At 39.7% G+C, this 18036-nt stretch overlaps 1 protein-coding gene across 1 annotated transcript; it reads right to left on the minus strand.

Moving 5' to 3' along the window:
- Window positions 1–818: 818 nt before the first annotated feature.
- Window positions 819–16678, minus strand: DNAJA2 (DnaJ (Hsp40) homolog, subfamily A, member 2). The gene is made up of 9 exons (XM_006872565.1): window positions 16514–16678; window positions 14922–14981; window positions 14244–14467; window positions 11616–11696; window positions 11154–11287; window positions 9699–9895; window positions 3569–3713; window positions 3242–3369; window positions 819–1625 (listed from the first exon to the last, which is right to left on the minus strand). Exons 1-9 carry the CDS (start codon window positions 16589–16591, stop codon window positions 1434–1436), a joined length of 1239 nt encoding a protein of 412 aa, XP_006872627.1. The 5' UTR covers window positions 16592–16678; the 3' UTR covers window positions 819–1433.
- Between the last annotated feature and the right edge of the window lie 1358 nt (window positions 16679–18036).

Below are 18036 nucleotides of genomic sequence, written 5' to 3' on the forward strand. Positions count from 1 at the left end.
TTCAGTGGACATAGAGTGGAAAGGGCTGTCACTTAAAACTCACAGGTCTTCAGTTAAGTGTAAGCACACCTTTTTTAAAAAAAATTTGGGTTTCAACAGACATAGAAATAAGCTATGACAAAGCCTTATATTTAGGCTCAAAGATGGCATAACACAATTTTAAACGATGCCCCCATTTGTTCCTTTACAAATGTGAAATACATAAATTACCTTCTCTTTTTCCCTCCAATAAGTGTGTTCTAATGTCTACTCTGGGAATGAAAAGAAGGTAACCACCAGCAGATTGAAAGAAGAGAAATGTAGTATCCTTTCATAGCCATTTTACCTGATTTTTTCCTCATACCAGCCCTAAGAGTCTGACTTTCAAAAAATTTTAGTAGTAATCATAGCTTCTCTCAATTTCTAATATCCAACTTTAACTAACAGAGACAGAAAATCTTTAACTCAACATTGAATGAACACAGGGCATTTTAAACAGGTTCTACACAGACATGGTTCTACTACTGATTTGCGGTTACCTTATTTTTATAAAAAGGGGGTGGGGTACTCGGGAGAGATAGAGGCCTAGGTTAGCCTGGCCCCAAAGCTCAGGATAACTTAGGATTTACATAATTTAGTATCAATCAAATCCAATAAAGCCTGTTTCTATCAACAAAGCAAACTTTTGTCTTTTAAAACGACAAAATGGGCAAGTATCTGAGACATAAGCTTCAGGTCAATGGGTTTTGTATGGCTTGTTTAAGAACCAGAACACAGATTTTAAGGATACATTTGACAGTTCAAAATCTGTTCAGCTTCTAAAAATGTGACACAAAAAATAATTTACACCAACTGCTTTTTATTATCGAGTTCCAAAAACCTTTCACAAGATGGTTAAAAACAAAACAAAACAAAAAAAACAAAAATAACTTCACAACCACAGTTAAATGTAATTTTTTTCCCATTGTTCCCAGTCAGCTCCAAACCCACTGTGTGCAAAGCCCATTTTCCATGCATCTAAATGATAGATCCAGGCTAAGAAATTCTTTATTCTATTTGTAGCAGCTTATGCAAGTGCAGCCAGACACAAAGCTTCAGGACAGACTGTACACAAACTTGACAATGTGGGATTTGACTTTAAAATAGGAAACATAAAATCTACACAAAACTGGTAAAAATCAAGCACAGATATCAGAAACTTATAATCCAGGTGTGAAAGGGAGTCTTGTTTCCTTTCAAGTGCTTTATTCTGCTACGGAACAGTCGAATTGAAGATGTAAAGCTTTGTGGTTAGTTTAAATTAGACACTCTGAAGATACCATACCAATTTTAAAAGTTACACATAGATCAACAGATGTCCATCATTCATCTGGATTGATCAGACACTCCAGCTGGATCGCTGAAAACCAATCAGGTCAATGTGGAAAGTCCACCTGTGCGTTTCTTTGCAGAGTTTACTGATGGGCACACTGCACTCCAGGTCCATGGTGGCTGCTGCCTTCTTCATCAGAGCTATCATTATAGGCTTTGCGCCTCTGACCACCTCCCGAGCCCCGAGTGCTATCAAATTCCTGAAGCTCTACCTCCTCTGTGTCTCCAATGACACTGGGAACTTCTGGCCTCGATGGCAGAAGATCTTCTAGTTCCTTCATTAAAACACACAAAAATCAGGTCAGTTGTGAGATATTGTCATCTGCTTCCCTTTTTGATTTGGACTCAGAGACCCTAGAGGAGAGAGAACTGCTCTACAGAGTTTCTGAGGCTGTGAATCTTTATGGAAGCAGACTGACAACTGTCAAGCTTTCCATTAAGAGTCCAACATGTAACTCACTATACAACCAGGGCTCCTTGAAATGATTAGGAGAAAATGCTGGTAACGACGACAGTGATACCACCTTTTACTTCCAGTATGATGGTTATCATCAGAAATAACAAGTGTTGCCAAGGATGGAGAAATGAATTCTCATGCAGCCACTGTGGAAAGGTGGGGTTTCTCAAAAAGTTAAAGAATTGCCATGTGACCCAGCTATTCCACTCCTAAGTATACACCCAAAATACTGAAAGAAAGGACTCAAAACTAATGTTCACCGCAGCATTATTATTTAGAGTAGAGTTCTGGTGTGGCACTGTAAGGTAAGCATTTGACTGAAAGGTTCGTTTTGAACTGCAAGGTGGGAGTTTCAAACTCACCAATAGATTCTTGGAAATCCTATAAGAGCACTATTAGTCAGAACCAACTTGATGGCATTAACAACAAAGGGGACCATCAACCGAAGTGCCCATGGACAGACACAGAAAATGTGCTATCTCCATACAATAGACTACTTCTCAGCCATAAAGAGAAATGAAGTCCTGTTATATATGCTACAGCATGGATGAACCCTGAAAACATCATGCTACATGAAATAAATCAGATAAAAAAGAACAAATATGATCCTATTTACAAGAAGTATCGAGATGAGAATAATATACAAGTTTACTAGTGATTAGTAGGACCAGGTGGGAGAGGGGACCTTGCTTAGAGGAACCAAGTTTCAGTTAAAGCTGAAACCTTCAGAAATGGATAGTGGTGACAGTGGTATAACATGGTGACTGTAACTAGTTATTGAACTGAACTCATAAAAATGGCTGTAATGGTAAATGTCTTGTTTTGCAACAATAAAAATTATTCAAAAACAAATGAACAAACCAAGCGAATTGTTGTTGTTAAGTGCCACTGAATCGGTTCTGACTTACAGTGACCCTGTAAAAGGGTTTCCAATGAGCTGCTGGTGAGTTTAAACCACTGACCTTGTGACACAAAACGACCTTTTGGTCCAGTGCTTTATCCCATAGCGCTGTATCAGGACTCCATAACAAATCAGTTATCAACATTTATATATATAAAAAAGCAAAGAAAACAAACACACAAGTCAAGGCTTCCTGCACCTTGCATGGAGTAACCAGCAGATACTACGTAGGGAGTTGCCTTCTTCAGGTGAGGGACCTATACTCACTCTTGGAGTCCAAGTCTTCTGGCCACAACCTCACCACATCAAGTCTACCTGACTCCTTTACTGCCATCTGTTTTCCCCATCAGCTCTTACAGTGGCAACCCTCATATTAATAATAAGCAGGATAGCCATTAATCATTAAAGACTTAAGAAGTAAAAATTTTAATTGTGTGATAAGATCTTGGCACAAAAACAAATTCAGTCCAACACAGCAACAAAAAACACAACTATTAAGAGTCATTTGTTTCTTAAATTCAGAAAATACTTACAGAAAGCTTGTCTGGGTTGATCCAGTTGTTTTCAGGAAACTGCACATCAAACTTTATATAGAGATCACCCTTTTCAAAGGAATTGCGATACTGGGGCATCCCTTCACCTCGAACGACACGGACACATCCTATTTGAACAAAAAAAGAGAAAACTGTTTAAAGTTTTACCCAACAACAAAGGAATTTAATAATGTTCTTTTGAGAGCCACCCATTCATTATACACAGCAAAATGAAAAAGAACACATGGGAACCCGGATTACGTAAATTTAATTCTTAACATCACCTTCACCCAATTCACAATAAAAACTTGAGAAAAAATTTTTTACCTGGTTCGATTACTTTGCCAGGAGGGTATTTCACCATAATCTGACGGGCATCAAGGTGCTTAAATGTGAACTGGAATCCACACAGAGCTTCCACAAGTCCAATCTTATATGTCATATGTAAATCATTACCATCTCTCTGGAACACCTACAAATAAAGAACAGTTTTAGAAAAGATAATGGAGCCATATTATAGTCCATATTTTGCTGTCAACCTTGAAATCAATTTCAAACCCTTAATTATTAAACCTCATTCACCAAAAAAGCCAAACTGCCACCATCCTAATTCCTTAATTTATATCAGAAAATTTAGTCATCCCCTAGTAATAGCCTAGAAACTCAGTAAGGCATTGGAGTGGAGAAGACAGAGCTAAGGTTCTAAAAAGAACAGTATCAGACAGTATCTTCTAATTATGGTTACTCACCCCTTAAAAGTTGCCATAACCTTCTGGCTTGAATTTAACTGGCCCAGCAGATCACTCTATAAAGCACTGATTTGACTATATCCTTTTTTTGAATGTACATTAATGAGACTAGACAAATATATTAACGAGAGAACTTGTCTGCAGACACTCAATGATTGCATGTTGTTGTTAGGTGCCATCGAGTTGGTACCGACTCATAGCGACTCTATGCCTATGCACAGCAGAACAAAACACTGCCCAATCCTGGGCCAACCTCACTATTGTTGCCATGCTTAAGCCCAATGATGCTGCCACTTTGCCAATCCATCTTGCTGGGGGTCTCACTGGATTGGCATGGCATCCAATGGATTGGATGGACTGGCATCTCGCTGATCCATCTCATCCAATGATTTCATGTTGTTGTTGCTAAGTACCGTGGAGTCGGTTCTGACTCATAGTGACCCTGCACAGGGGTTTCGGAGGCTATAAATCTTTACGGGAGCAGAATGCCTCATCTTTCTCCCACGGAACGCCTGGTAGTTTCAAACTACCGACCTTGAGGTTAGCAGGCCGGATTGTAACCAATATGCTACCAGAGCTCCTTAATGATTGCAAAGTTATGTTTAAATAAGTCTGGTTTAGAATGTGTGTATATAATGAACCAGAACCCTAATAGCAAGACATTTTTACTAACCCTCATAAAAATTATTGACTAAGCACAATGAACACTTGGAGCTTTCACTGTGTAAGGAAAATACAAATTTCAGACATGCCTCACTTGTGAGATTTGCTTTTTAGAATTGACAAATACCCAAACTTAATTTCTGAAATTTTAAATGAAGAAAAATTAGTTGCAGTGAAAGGTCACCTGGATTTTATTGACACAATAATCACTGTTCTTAAGAATAATTATGGCTGGTTCAGTGAAGAGGAAATGTGAAAGATACGCTCTTTCCAAATTCATTCTTCTAAATTTACTTATTTAAGAATGCTAAATTGAAACCAGTATCTTGACCAATAGTTCTCAGAGTGTGCATAGGGTCAGCAGCCTTACAGCACCGAAAACTTGTTAGGAATGTATACTTTGGGACTGATGCCATACTTACTGTATTAGAAACTCTGGGGACCCGTGGGTTCAGCAATCGGCTCGTTTAATATGGTCTCCAGAGGATTCTAGTAAGTGCTGACATTTGAGAAGCACCTAAAGTAGGTATCTATGCGTGCCCCAAATGCTTCTCACAAGGGGTGGGAACATTAAATTCTATACAGAGTTCCTACCATTCAGGGATTCTTAGTGTTTATGTAACACTGCAAAACAACCGATCAAAATTCAACTCTGAAACAGAACATCTTATAATATTAGAATTCCAAGAAACATCTTTACCCTAGTATCTTTTGGTTAAAGCTTTACTACAATCTCAAGACATGCCCAAACACCTTATAGAACAGAGTTACTACTGGGCTTGTAGACCAGTCTCAGGGGATACACATCTAGGTCAACTGGTACAACACAGTTCATAGCATCCCAGTTAACTGAGTAGGGTCTGATGTCTTAAAAGCTTTGGTGGTGATGTGGTGTGCTGTGGAGTTGGTGACCCTGTATATGGTTTCCAAGGCTATAAATCTTCGTGGGAATAGAAAACCTCATCTTTCCCCCGTAGAACCGCTGGTAGTTTCGAATTCCTGACTCTGAGGTTAGCAGCTTGACTTGTAACCACTATGCTACCAGAGCTCCTGAGCGGGGCCATTTAAGATACTATTGGTTCTTCCCATCTGGAGAAAAGAGATTGAAGGAAACCAAAGACTGAAAAACGAAGTCCATAGGACTAATGGCTCATATGAACCATAGCCTCCTTAAGCCTGCGACTAGAGAACCAGATGGCATCTGCCTACCACTACCAAGCACTCTGACCAAGGAAGGGATTCAACAGAAGGCCTCAGGTTAAACTGGAAGAACAAATCAGAACAAAGACCAGGCTTACTGAACAGAGAGAGAATGGGGGAGCCCACAAGACCATCACCCTAAGACATTCTTACCTGGAACTGCAGTCACTCCTGCAGGTCACCTTTCAGTCATATAATAGACTGGTCTATGAAACAACACCCGTGAGGAACATGCTCCTTAGAACAACCAACTACAAGACAGAACAGGCAGCATGTGCCCAAAAGCAGAGATGAAAAGGCAAAGAGGAGCAGGGAATCTGGCGGGATGGAAACAGTAACGACAAGGTGAACACAGAAAGGCTACTAACACACTGTGGAAGAACCACCAATGTCACAAACAATTTGTGTATTAATTGTGGAACAGGGAACAAATTTGCTGTATAAACTTCTACCTCATACACAATAAAACGTTAAAAAAAACCAAACACTTGTTATATAAGTGGGGAGCAGGAAGGCATAAATGTTCTTGAATAGAGATCAGCTTATAGTGATTCCAATAAAAAAACAGTACCAAAGTTTTAGAGTCCTGGTGTAGCACATGTAGCACATGGTTGGATAAGCACATGGTCGGCAGCTGAATCCACTAACCGTTCCTTAGAAACCCTTCACAGGGTTGCTATGAGACTCAACAGCACTAGCCACAACAATCACTGTGGTTTTAAATTTGTTTTTGTGGAGGGCAAGGGAAGGGCACTGGACAGTTTGGTACTAAAGTTCAAGCAGAGAAATAGCAAGCAAGAAGAGTCATGAAATTTTTGAAAAACAAGATTACTGAGGAGGTATGTGCTCCTTGGAATAATCAACCATTTGCCATCAAAAGGGCAGCATTTACCCAAGGTCAACGTTTGGAAAAGCTTGGCCTGGAGGAGGGATGGAAACGTGAAACACAGGGAGGAAACAGGATGAGTGATATTACATTGTGGTGACTGCAATCAATAATATGAAACAAAATATGAATGAATTATTGAATATAAAACTGATTTGGTCTGTAAATTTTATCCAATTCACCAACAAAAAACTTTTTAAATAAAAGTTTACCAAGGAGGGACCACCAACAGCGACAGTGAAGCATGTTTACATTTTTGCACATTTGAAAAGCTATGAGGCTTTTAAAAAAATATGAATAAAGAGTAGAGAAGGAAGCAGCATCATTATTGTGTTCTGTGCTGAATAAATGTACTAGAAATGCACACACAAGTTGGCAGATTGAAATCTAATATGGCAAAAAGATACTCCCAAAACTGAATGTTCTTAAAAAGACTCTACCATGCATACGTGAAACATTTTCGAACTGGGTCCCACAAGTTTTTCACCTTTGACAGGTACAGTTATTCCACTTTCTATTGTTCATTTTAAAATAGAAAAATATTGATCCTTCTTTGACAGGTTTCCACCTTACACAGGTGCTCGTTTTTGAAGGTTTTATAGTATGTTTTGAGTCTGTTTCAGCTATAGTGCTTGCCCTAGTCTCACACTGTGGCGTCAAAATTCCTTCAGCACAAATGCTAGGGACATACAAAAAGCCAAATAAAATTAACTACAAGTTTTTATATTAACAAATAGCTAGCACTTTACTTTAATTCAAACTATTTTCATTTCTTCAGAGATTTATAACTTTTTCAGTGATAAAGATGAAATAAGAGGCCTAAGTTTCATCTCTGGCTCAAATTTACTGGTTATAACAAAAAACCAAGACGGAACAATCTTTGACCTCTTGCTAGATGAACTTGCATCCAATCTAATGCAATTGCCATTTCATTCTAATCTTCATCATCTTTTATTTTCTACTTTATAAAACCAGTTACATCTGCTTTTTGTAGGAAATTCCATGAAATTCCTGGCACCAACAATTTATGAGATTACTTGTTTCCAAATCCCTCCCTGCAGCTTATTCATTACCTCATCCGATTCAACAACATCCTTCTGAGAGAGAAATATCTTTGTTTTTCATAACCAAACCAAAACCCAGAGATGCCACAGTTAGTAAAGAGTCAGAAATGACTCCAATTTTATTCCAATTTAATTAAAGAGCAACATTTACGCTAAACTTGGCAGTAAAATAGATTTTCCTGTAAGTTTAACAAGTCTCAAACCCAAAAACATTATATACATTATATCTACTCTCTTTCAAATAAATGTGATTTCTTAACACCCTTTACTACGAAATGTCATGTGACAAACTGTCCCCCCCCTACCAAAAAAAAAATGGTTCAAATGATTCTGTGACTGATAATACCCATGTGTGGTTTGCGCCATCTTACAATTTAACATAACTCCACCCTTCCCTCTCCACCAAGTGGGGACTATAAACTTCTCAATCACTTGGCTATCTTTCTTGTTGGCTCTTAAAATGTCTTCTATGGTGTACGCTGTACACAGCAGGAAGAATGAACAATCTAAGTAACTTATAGCCAGAAAACAGGGGATCTTAGAAAAAAAATGTTTTTAATGTTACAAATGATTTCAACATATTAAGGCAGAATCCTAGAAACCACCTTCACTTTTCAGTAGTTTAGGAGACTCTTAACAGGACTAGTATATATTAAAATGTAATTACAACCTAGTGAGGGGAATCCAAACAAATACCAGAATCCACATCCCAATATAGCTTTGTTATATTGTCTATCGGATTCTTGACGTGATTTAAAAATTTGTAGAAATGGTCATCAAATGGGAGAAAATTTTAGTGTAAACTAAAAAGGTAGTTAATCTATAAAATGTCTGGAGGGAATTCTTGAGAAAATATGATTTAGATAACATGCACCAAACTACATTGTTAGAAAAATTCTTTTTGCCTTGTACATAGCAGATACAATATATGGAAAAAGTAAAAATTGTTTTTTAAACTGTAGAATCTTTTCTTTCAAGGAAAGCTTACCTGGATACCTAGTATATAAAACGAATCAACAGAGCAGTCTAAGAGGGAGCCCTGGAGACTAAAATGCCACACTCCCCATTCATCAAAGGGGTTCCACAGTTCCAATCAGCTGCCTTAGAGATCTGCTTTAAGGTTCTTGCAATTACAACTGTCTCCTAAAAAGACATGTTGAAATCCTAACTCCTGATACCTACGAATGTGACCTTGTTTGTTGAAAACAGGGTCTTTGAAGATATATATACTGGATCGGGTGGCTTCATAATCAATCTGAGTGATATGCTTATAAAATGGAAGAGACACAGTGAGACAAATGAAGGACAGTCATATGAAGATGTATTTACAAGCCTGGGCTACCAGAATGTGGGAAAGGAAAGAAAGATCTTCCTCTAGAAAGGAGGGAGGGAGCTTAGCCTAGTTAACATAGTCCTAGCCCTCAGAAATAGGAGACAAAACAGTTATTTTTATAAGCGACTCACGATGGACTATTTTATAATATTAGCCTTGTTGTTGTTGTTATGTGCCGTGGAGTCAGTTCCGATTCGTATCGGGCTGAGAACCTTAAGGTCATCAGTTGCTTTCTGCACCCGTAAAGATTTACAGCCTCGGAAACCCTGTTCAGGGTCGCTATGGGTCAGAACCGAATCGACGGCACTTAACAACAACAACACGCTACCAGAGCTAACGAATATACAGCCTTTATTTTTAAAAAGACCAGAGACAACAGGATTACTTAAGGCTACAGTGCTAGTCAAGAAGTGAGCCTGACGAAATCATATCCCATCACCACACTTCCCACTGCACCCACCAGTCATCATGAACTCAGTCATGGTCCCTAGCAAAAGTTGCTCCAGGTAACCCCAAATCCAAGAAAGACTCATTTCTGAATTTTTTTTTAAAAAGAAATTACCTCATGTTCCTTCTCTTGCAGCAGAAGAACAATATCTCCTGGTTCCACTCCGGGGGCCTGGTCTGCTTCCCCAGTGAACGTAATTCTCTGTCCATGTTTCATGCCTTTGTCTACGTGCACTTCGAGAATCTTGACTTCTTTGATCACTTTCTTCCCTTCACATTTTTTACAGCGGTCCTTTTCATTAATTACCTCACCTGGGAAGAGAGGTCACTCAAACTTCCAGAAAAGTACCTTACTGTACACTCTAAGCAAGATCACTCCTGATAATGTCTTATATATTATTTTCTGAATTATCTAAAATTTTTGTCCAAAGTATCATCAATAGAATGAATAACAATACTTACTATAAGTTACATGAGGGATCTACTCTATTTCTAAGTTTATTTTACCTATTCTACTTCCTACATTAAAAAAAAGCCTAAGGATTAAAATAAGGAAACAAAACAGATGGTCAGACACTAGTTTTTATAAATGCTCCTTCATTCATGTTTTATTTTATTCTATTCTATTTTCCAGTTCTACTTTCACATAAGTATAACAATGGACACAGATGGAACCCAAGTAAAACTTTAAATATTGGGCATGGCAATTATGATTACATTACACAGCCAACATTGGATTTTACTTATTTCAAAAACCAGACACCCATTAGGTGTTTATGGCTCATACCACTGGTCTTTTCTTTTCTTTCTTACTATCACATAGACTCATAGCCACCCTGTATAGGGTGGGTTTCCAAGAAGCGACTGAACACCGTTGCAGTCAAGCGCATTAACCCACAGTGCCACACCAGGACTCCAAAGTCAATTATTGCTGTTAAGTACAATGGAAGTCAGTTCCAACTCAAAGCAGCCCTGTGTAGGGTTTGTGAGAAGCAGCTGATGGGTATGAACTGCAACCTTATGGTTTGCAGTCCAGTGCTGATAGACAGTGCCACACCAGAAGTCCCCAAAGTCAATGAAAAGTGGCTATATTTTAGCTGGCCAGCTCATGTTTAAAACAGTAGTTTGTCTCTTCTACATATTTTTCTGAAACAATTAGTGCTATAATAAAATTAAAACAAAGAATTTTGATCCCATGTCCATCCTCAAATTACTAAGGCTTAAAACACTAAATGAACAATGTTTGCAGTCTTCTACTTATTCAAATACCACCTTTTAAAAAATATAAAGGGGTTTCAAAAACTGTAGAAAAATGAAATTAGTACAAAGGGGGCACACCTTGCCCATCTTTCTGGAATTAAAAAAGACTAGTCACTCAATGTACATAATACAACTGTACTATTTATCTGTGTTCACTGGGCTTAGTGGAATTCTTAATTCCATATTTTTTTTATTTTCATACCTCTCTGTGTCTGGTCTTAAGTATTTAATAAAATACAAACATACTTTCAGCATTCCCAATCTAGTAATCTAGTCCAACATAAAAGTAGAGAAATTCTAGCATGCATACCTTCTCCGTTACAATCAGAGCACATAGATTGCATCTGCTGTACCATTCCTGGAGCCAGCTGTCTGATCATGATGCGTACACCTCGACCCCGACAAGCACTACACTTCTGAACAGCTCCAGATTTTCCACCTTGACTAAAACAACCGAAATTAAAAATTAACCTTTTGTCCACCTTCAACTCTTATTCAAATTACCATTCGGAGGCATAAAAAATGTTCTATGTTGGGTAGTGTTGTCGTTAAGTGCCGTCAAGTCAGTTCTGACTCGTAGTGACCCTGGATAGGGTTTCCAAGGAGTGGCTTGTGGGTTTGAACCACTAATGTTGTGGTTAGCAGTCCAACACTTATCCTGTGGTGCCATGCAAGGACTCTATACATTGGGTTGTTAGTTCTAAATCATGAACAGTTTTTATCTGGTATAGACTTTCAAACTGATAAAATTTATTTCATAACATATACTTACCCACTGCATGCACTACAGAGTACATTCTTGCTAAGTTGTAGTTTGGTTGTCTTGCCATTATACAAATCTTCTAAAGATACTCTGGGGGGAAAAAACAATCAGGTTTAATCAAGTTTTCCCATGTTGTCTTAAATACAAAATAAAATGGTAATTGATACAACCAAATTTACTATGAACTTTAAAACAGAATTGAAAGCCACCTCATATTAAATAAATTCAACTGACAAGTTTTATTTTAAAATAGCAGAAAATTTATGACTGTGGACAGTTATTGATGGCATTCAAAGTCAGAACCCTTAGCACCAGACAAACAATGTGCTGTGCATTTCCTGATCTCTAACATCACAACCTGTTTTTGGCCTCAGGCCTATGACAAGTAATGCCAAATCACAACCCTCTGAAAGACGTATAATTACTCCCATTTTATGTGATTAACTCAGAGAGGCTCAGTAACTTGCCTAAAATCACAGAGGTAGTCTAGACGGCTCCAGACTCCCTGCTCTTAAAGTACGAGGATCTGCTCCCTCTAAGTGCAATTCAAAATGGCTACAAAGTTGTATTACAGCTGAAAGGAGGTATCTAGAGTGTATAAATCTCAAAAACAAAGCCATATCTACAGTGTACCAGAAAGGAGGGAAAATTAGGTGTTCAACAGAAAATCTGCAAGTTTAAAAAGCTCTGAAGTGCCCACTGAATCTTTCGGAAAAGTATATACACCTCATTTGCAAAAAAAAAAAAGATTTATGACCAGATTTGCAAAAAGGTATATGACCCCTTGCAAAAAAAGGAAGTAAAAAAGTCTACTGAAAATATACAACAGACAAAATGCAAAACTCACCTTTATTTACACATAGCTTAAGTGGATTACAATACCATTCCTTTCCAAACTAACTTTAAAATAAAGTCAAAATAATTTAAAAAATACTATTCATTTAGGATTTGGCAACAATGCATTAAAAAATTTGGGTTTCCTTTTCTCAGTGTTTTTGAATCTCCTTTAGTAGCATGATTTGTTTGGCTGCTATAAAATTCCAGGAGTTAGAAGAATAGAAAAAAGATTTACGTTATTTTGCAAAGAACCTATACTAATTTGAGGTATTCCAACTTTCTCAAAATTGTTATACAATCTAGGCAGTATAAGAATAACATAATTATGGACAAAACACTACCAACACAAATAATGGTATGTTTCCAGCTTAGCCTTAGACAAAAGCACTTAGTTATGTGTACCTTTCAAAGGACTCATAAGAACCTTTTAGGGAAAACATATAGGTAAATTAGAGTTTTTTTTCTATAGATTAAATTATGCAAAACCACCATCCAAGTGGCTAGTAAAATACTTATTTCAACAAATCTAACCAAGAAAGAATAATGAAGGTGAGATTCTGCCAGTTTGGGCCTAAAATGGCACAATCCCACTATAAGGCACTGTAGTAATATGCTACCAGCTTCAACATACTGATGTCTGCCTGGGAATTGATGCCAAGGGCAAAGCTGTACCTAAAGATATTCATGGTGGTGGTTATTTGCCGTGGAGTCGATTCTGACTCATGGCGACCCTGTACAGGGTTTCCATAGCACTCATTATTACAGCAAAAAGTGAAGGATCCAAGAAATCATGGAACAGGTCATAAAGTCACACAAAGTTCCATATGTGAAATGCTTTAATATCTGGAAACAATCTTAAAACAGCAGGAAATAAAACATTCACAGTATAGCATGAAAACAAAACTCTTTTAAGAACATGAAGAACAAGGTTCAGCAAGTACTCTCTCAATCTTCACTGACGTTTTAGACCGATCATTCTTATATCAAACAAAAATATGACAGAATGCCCACTGCATTAGCATTACTCTTGGAATGCTATCCAAAAGATTTCTAAAATTAAATATTCTTTTGACGTAAACAAATTTAAAGAGGAACATCCAAACAAGGTAACAGGATTTAAATGACATCCTCTAATTTACTAAAATGTATAAAATAATAAATGCTTTAATAAGCACTTAAACTTTAATATCAAACATTTGCTATTAAAACCACTACTGATTCATGAAAAATATCAACAGGATGAAAGATCGCACCAATTTTGCAGTTAAGACAACTATTTTTATTTTGTACACTTGTGGGTCTACAGTCTAAAATCAAGGTTGGACACCATTTGTATGTTGGCAGATTAACAATAGGCTAGAAGCCAGCAAGCTCCATAGAAACCAATTTAGGAGAGTACACTGAAAAAAAGTAATGCCTGTAACATGTAAACTAACTAACCAGAGAGCTATTCTCTTAGGAAGTTTTAAACCAAAACAGTAATTTAAAGGTTTACACACTTCAAAAACATTCACTTTAAAAATTTTAAGCCATATATAATAAAACAAGCAACCTCAGAAACATACACCAATAAAAAACATTAACTATCCTTTAAAATCTATACCAAATATAAGCATTCAACTTATCAAATCCAATTTAGTCAACCTATACGACAATATGACTCATTGGAAGATTGTTTATTTTCCGATAAAGGATATAATATTCCAGGATACTTTTCCCCTTCTATTGAGAATTACTATTTTAAAAACAAACAAAAAAACCTTAATATTAAAAAAAAAAAAAAAAAAAAAAGATACTCACTTGAGTGGATGCATCATGTCTTCCCCTCTTCTTCTGCCATTTCGACTTCTACTCTGATTGCCCATGAAGCCGAACAATCCCCCGCCAAAAATATGCGAGAAAATATCATCCATGCCCCCACCTCCGCCGCTACCTTCCCGAAGACCTTGCTCTCCATATCTGTCATATAACTCCCGCTTCTCAGGATTGGAGAGTACTTCATATGCAAAACTTATTTCTTTAAACTATAAAGAAAAAGTAAAAATGAAAAATGGATTTTCAAATACAAAATGGCAGAAAGGCTACAGAAATCCAGCAATCAATTCCCCAAAGTAACATTTCATTATAATACAATGGAGTCCTGGTGTGGCACTATAGGAAATGCCCGGTCCTGCTAACCACAAGGTCAGCAGTTCAAACACACCAGCCACTCCGTTGAAATCCTAGAGTCACTTGGGAACGAACTTGGCAGCGCTTAATAACAACTGCTCAGGGTGTCAGTATCCCCTCACAAAACCAGAATTACCTGTGACATAAATATCTGGCTCCATGGGTATGATGCTATAGGATAAAGCTATAAAAGTTTCCTCAGAAACCCTACACAGGTGGCTATGAGTAGGAATCTACTTAACAATGGGCTTTCCCTAAAGCATTCCCTACAGTTCCCAAGTAGGGGGGATCCCCAAGCATTTAACTTACTTTGTCTCCAGCATTTGGATTCTTATCAGGATGGTATTCCTTGGCTAACTTTCTGTACGCCTTTAAGAAAGAATTTAAAAATTATATACAATGGTCAGTTTAAAGATCTGTGATTTATTAATATCCACTTTACTGATAAGTAATTATTCCATTATCAAAAATTTTCTAAACACATAACCCTTCTTGGCCTTTCCCACCTCGATACTGTTTAATTATTAATAATGTAATACTGCAAATAAATTGTAGTTACCCTTGAAAAGCTTATACTGAACTAAAAGTCAGATATAGAAAATGAAACAATGCCAGAAACACCAAACGTTCAGACAAATATCATTCATGACCAATAATGAAATAAAGATAACTATGGTGAATTGGTGAGATGACCCTATCACTATAAATTAAGTGAAGAATTCTTGCTCACGATGACTTCTGCCTTCCTTCTAACTGTAAGGGGGAAATCCAATACAAACTTTTTTTCAGTGTTTTTGTTGCTCAAGTAAGTAGTCCTAGTGAGGTTGCATAAACTACAACTCAGTGGCTGTGGTATACAGCACTTCAACCCTCTGTCGGGTTGCCCAACAGCAAGGTGAAGCAGAGTTTGACGTTTACTTACATACTAATTTGTAGTGAACAATTTCACATGTTCTTGGTTAATCCGCCCCTGCTTAAGCCTCACACAGACACATGAATTATATAATACATACTAGCATTTCCGGTAAGGTAACAGGAAGTCCATTTTACTCTCAACTGGTCCAGTCTCACTGCCTAAGGATTCTCAATTTCTTTCAGTTTACGAAACCGGATATTATAAACCCCATGAGGATGCTGGGGGGGTGGGGGGGATTAAATGCTTCAAGTGCTAGGAAATCCTAAAATGAAATGTTTCACAGCACTGCGAAGGGCGCTAATAAAGCCTCGTATTTCTTTTCAGTCGGTGTACATTCGAGTGATTGGATGGGACCCCCAACTTATTTCAGAAGGTGGTACGAACCATTAAGGTTACCTGCCCACAGAACAATGCATCCAAACAGACCCCCGCTACCTCCAGATCTGTGGGCAAACGAGAGAGAGGGAGGAGCTCCTCCCGCGGATCCCAGAAATCAGTGCCAATTCCAGGCAAGGCATCCGGCCTCGACCCTCCTGTCGCTCAGTCCCGCCCGCCTCCCAACTCTGCCCGGGGCCGGTGTCCGGAACGAGAACAGCTTCTCTTCCGGGGCAGGGATGCGCTGGACGCCTCGGTCCAACCTGTTTTACCAGGCAGGTGACCTCGGCGAGAGTAAGGCCGGGTAGGTTACTGCCTCCCGGGAGCCCTCGGCCTCCGCCGACCGCCAGGGGAGGGAAGAAGAAAGGGTTTTCGTTGTGTTTGCGCAGGAGTGGGTTTTATTTGCTGCATCGGCAGGCGGGGCCGCCAGCCCAAGGTCAGCTGAGGCCGGCGTGCTGGACCCGCGGCGAGGCCGCTCTCTCCGCCGCCGGCCTGTACTTCAGGCCCGGCGCAGGCGGCGCCGGCTCGTGGGTGGTCCCTAGCGCGACCTGGACGCACCGGCCGTGCAGGCCTCGCGCCCCACACTCCCGGAGGGCCTGCTCCCCGCTACCTTCTTCAGCTCATTCTCGCTGGCGCCGGGCGGGACGCCCAGTATGTCGTACAGCTTCGTATCCGCCACGTTCGCCATGGACGGGCGGCCGGGCAGCGCGCAGGAAGGAAGGCGGCGGAGCAGACGGAGTAAAGCCGGGCCCACGAGCGGCGGCGCAGGAGACAGCGAGGGGGAAGCGGGGGTGGGGCTGAACTTTGACCCGACGCCCAGTGCGTCGTGACGTCGCGGCGCAGATCCCGCCCCAAACGCTCGAGCTGCGGCGGTGTGCGTTCTGAGGTGGTGAGGCGGAGTCTGGCGGCTTGCGAGTTTCGAAGTCTAGGCCTCCAGATGAGTTATTACGGAGGTTATTAGGGCTAATTCTGTACGGTGCTTTCCAGGAACTCGGCCCGCTCTGAATGTCGTTTATTGAGGGTGCCGCCTGTGTAACCACACAGTGCTGAGATGAGGCCAAACGGCCGCTCCTCGGTTAACTTCGCGTCCGGCGGGAAAAATATTGGGTCTGGGTCCCACTAAAGGCTCATCAGTTCCTGAAAGCCGAAACTTCGGGTGACTCTGGTTCTCTTGGGACTGAGATGAGAAACATCTGGGATGTGTGTTTGTTTTATATTATGGCAAACTTGAAACATCCACGGATGTGATTACTGTTAATAAACTCCTAAGGAGCTCTGGTAGCGTAGAGGTTACGAATCGGGCTGCAGATCGCACGGTCAGCAGTTCGAAACTATCAGCTGCTCCGCGGGAGAAAGATGAGGCTTTCTGCTCCCGTAAAGATTTACGGAAACCCTGTTCAGGGTCGTTATGGGTCGGAACTGACTCGAAGGCACTTAACAACAACAACAAGGAGCTCTGATAGCGTAGTGGTTATCAATCGTGCTGCGAACCTTAGGGACAGCAGTTCGAAACTGCCATCTGTTTCGTGGGAGAAAGATGAGGCTTCATGCTCCCGTAAAGATTTACAGCCTCGGAAACCTTGTACAGGGTCGCTATGAGTCGGAACCGACTCCACGCCACATAACAAAAACACCTGGTGTGACGCTATGGGTTCATGCGCTGGACTGCAAAGTGTTTGAAACGCGAGGTCGGCGGTTCAAACTCAACAGCCGCTCCTAGGAAACCCTATACAGTGTCACTAAGTGCTATGGAGTAATTTACAACTCTAGGGACTCTGTATAGGGTTTCCGTGGAGCAGCTGGTGGTCTTGAAATGCCGACCTTGTGGTTCTTCCAGTCCAGGGCTGACCCTACAGAGCCATACTAGGAGTCCCTTTTTGTTGTTCATACATCCGGTAAATTTCGAAACAGGATGTTTAAGGGCATAAGCCTATTGACACATTTGATGAAAGTGACAATTTCTTAATCCCCAGTCTATGTTCAGATTTTCCCAGTTGTCTCATGTCCTTTTACAATTGGTTTGTGGTATCCACATCCAAACCTCACGCATTTAAGTGTTAAGTCTCTTACTAGCTTTAAAATCAAGACCAGGGGTATAGGTGATATAAGGGTGGACAGGCACACAGTCGCTTG

Source organism: Chrysochloris asiatica, unplaced genomic scaffold (genome assembly GCF_000296735.1).
Source record: "Chrysochloris asiatica unplaced genomic scaffold, ChrAsi1.0 scaffold00204, whole genome shotgun sequence".
NCBI classification, from domain to species: domain Eukaryota; kingdom Metazoa; phylum Chordata; class Mammalia; order Afrosoricida; family Chrysochloridae; genus Chrysochloris; species Chrysochloris asiatica.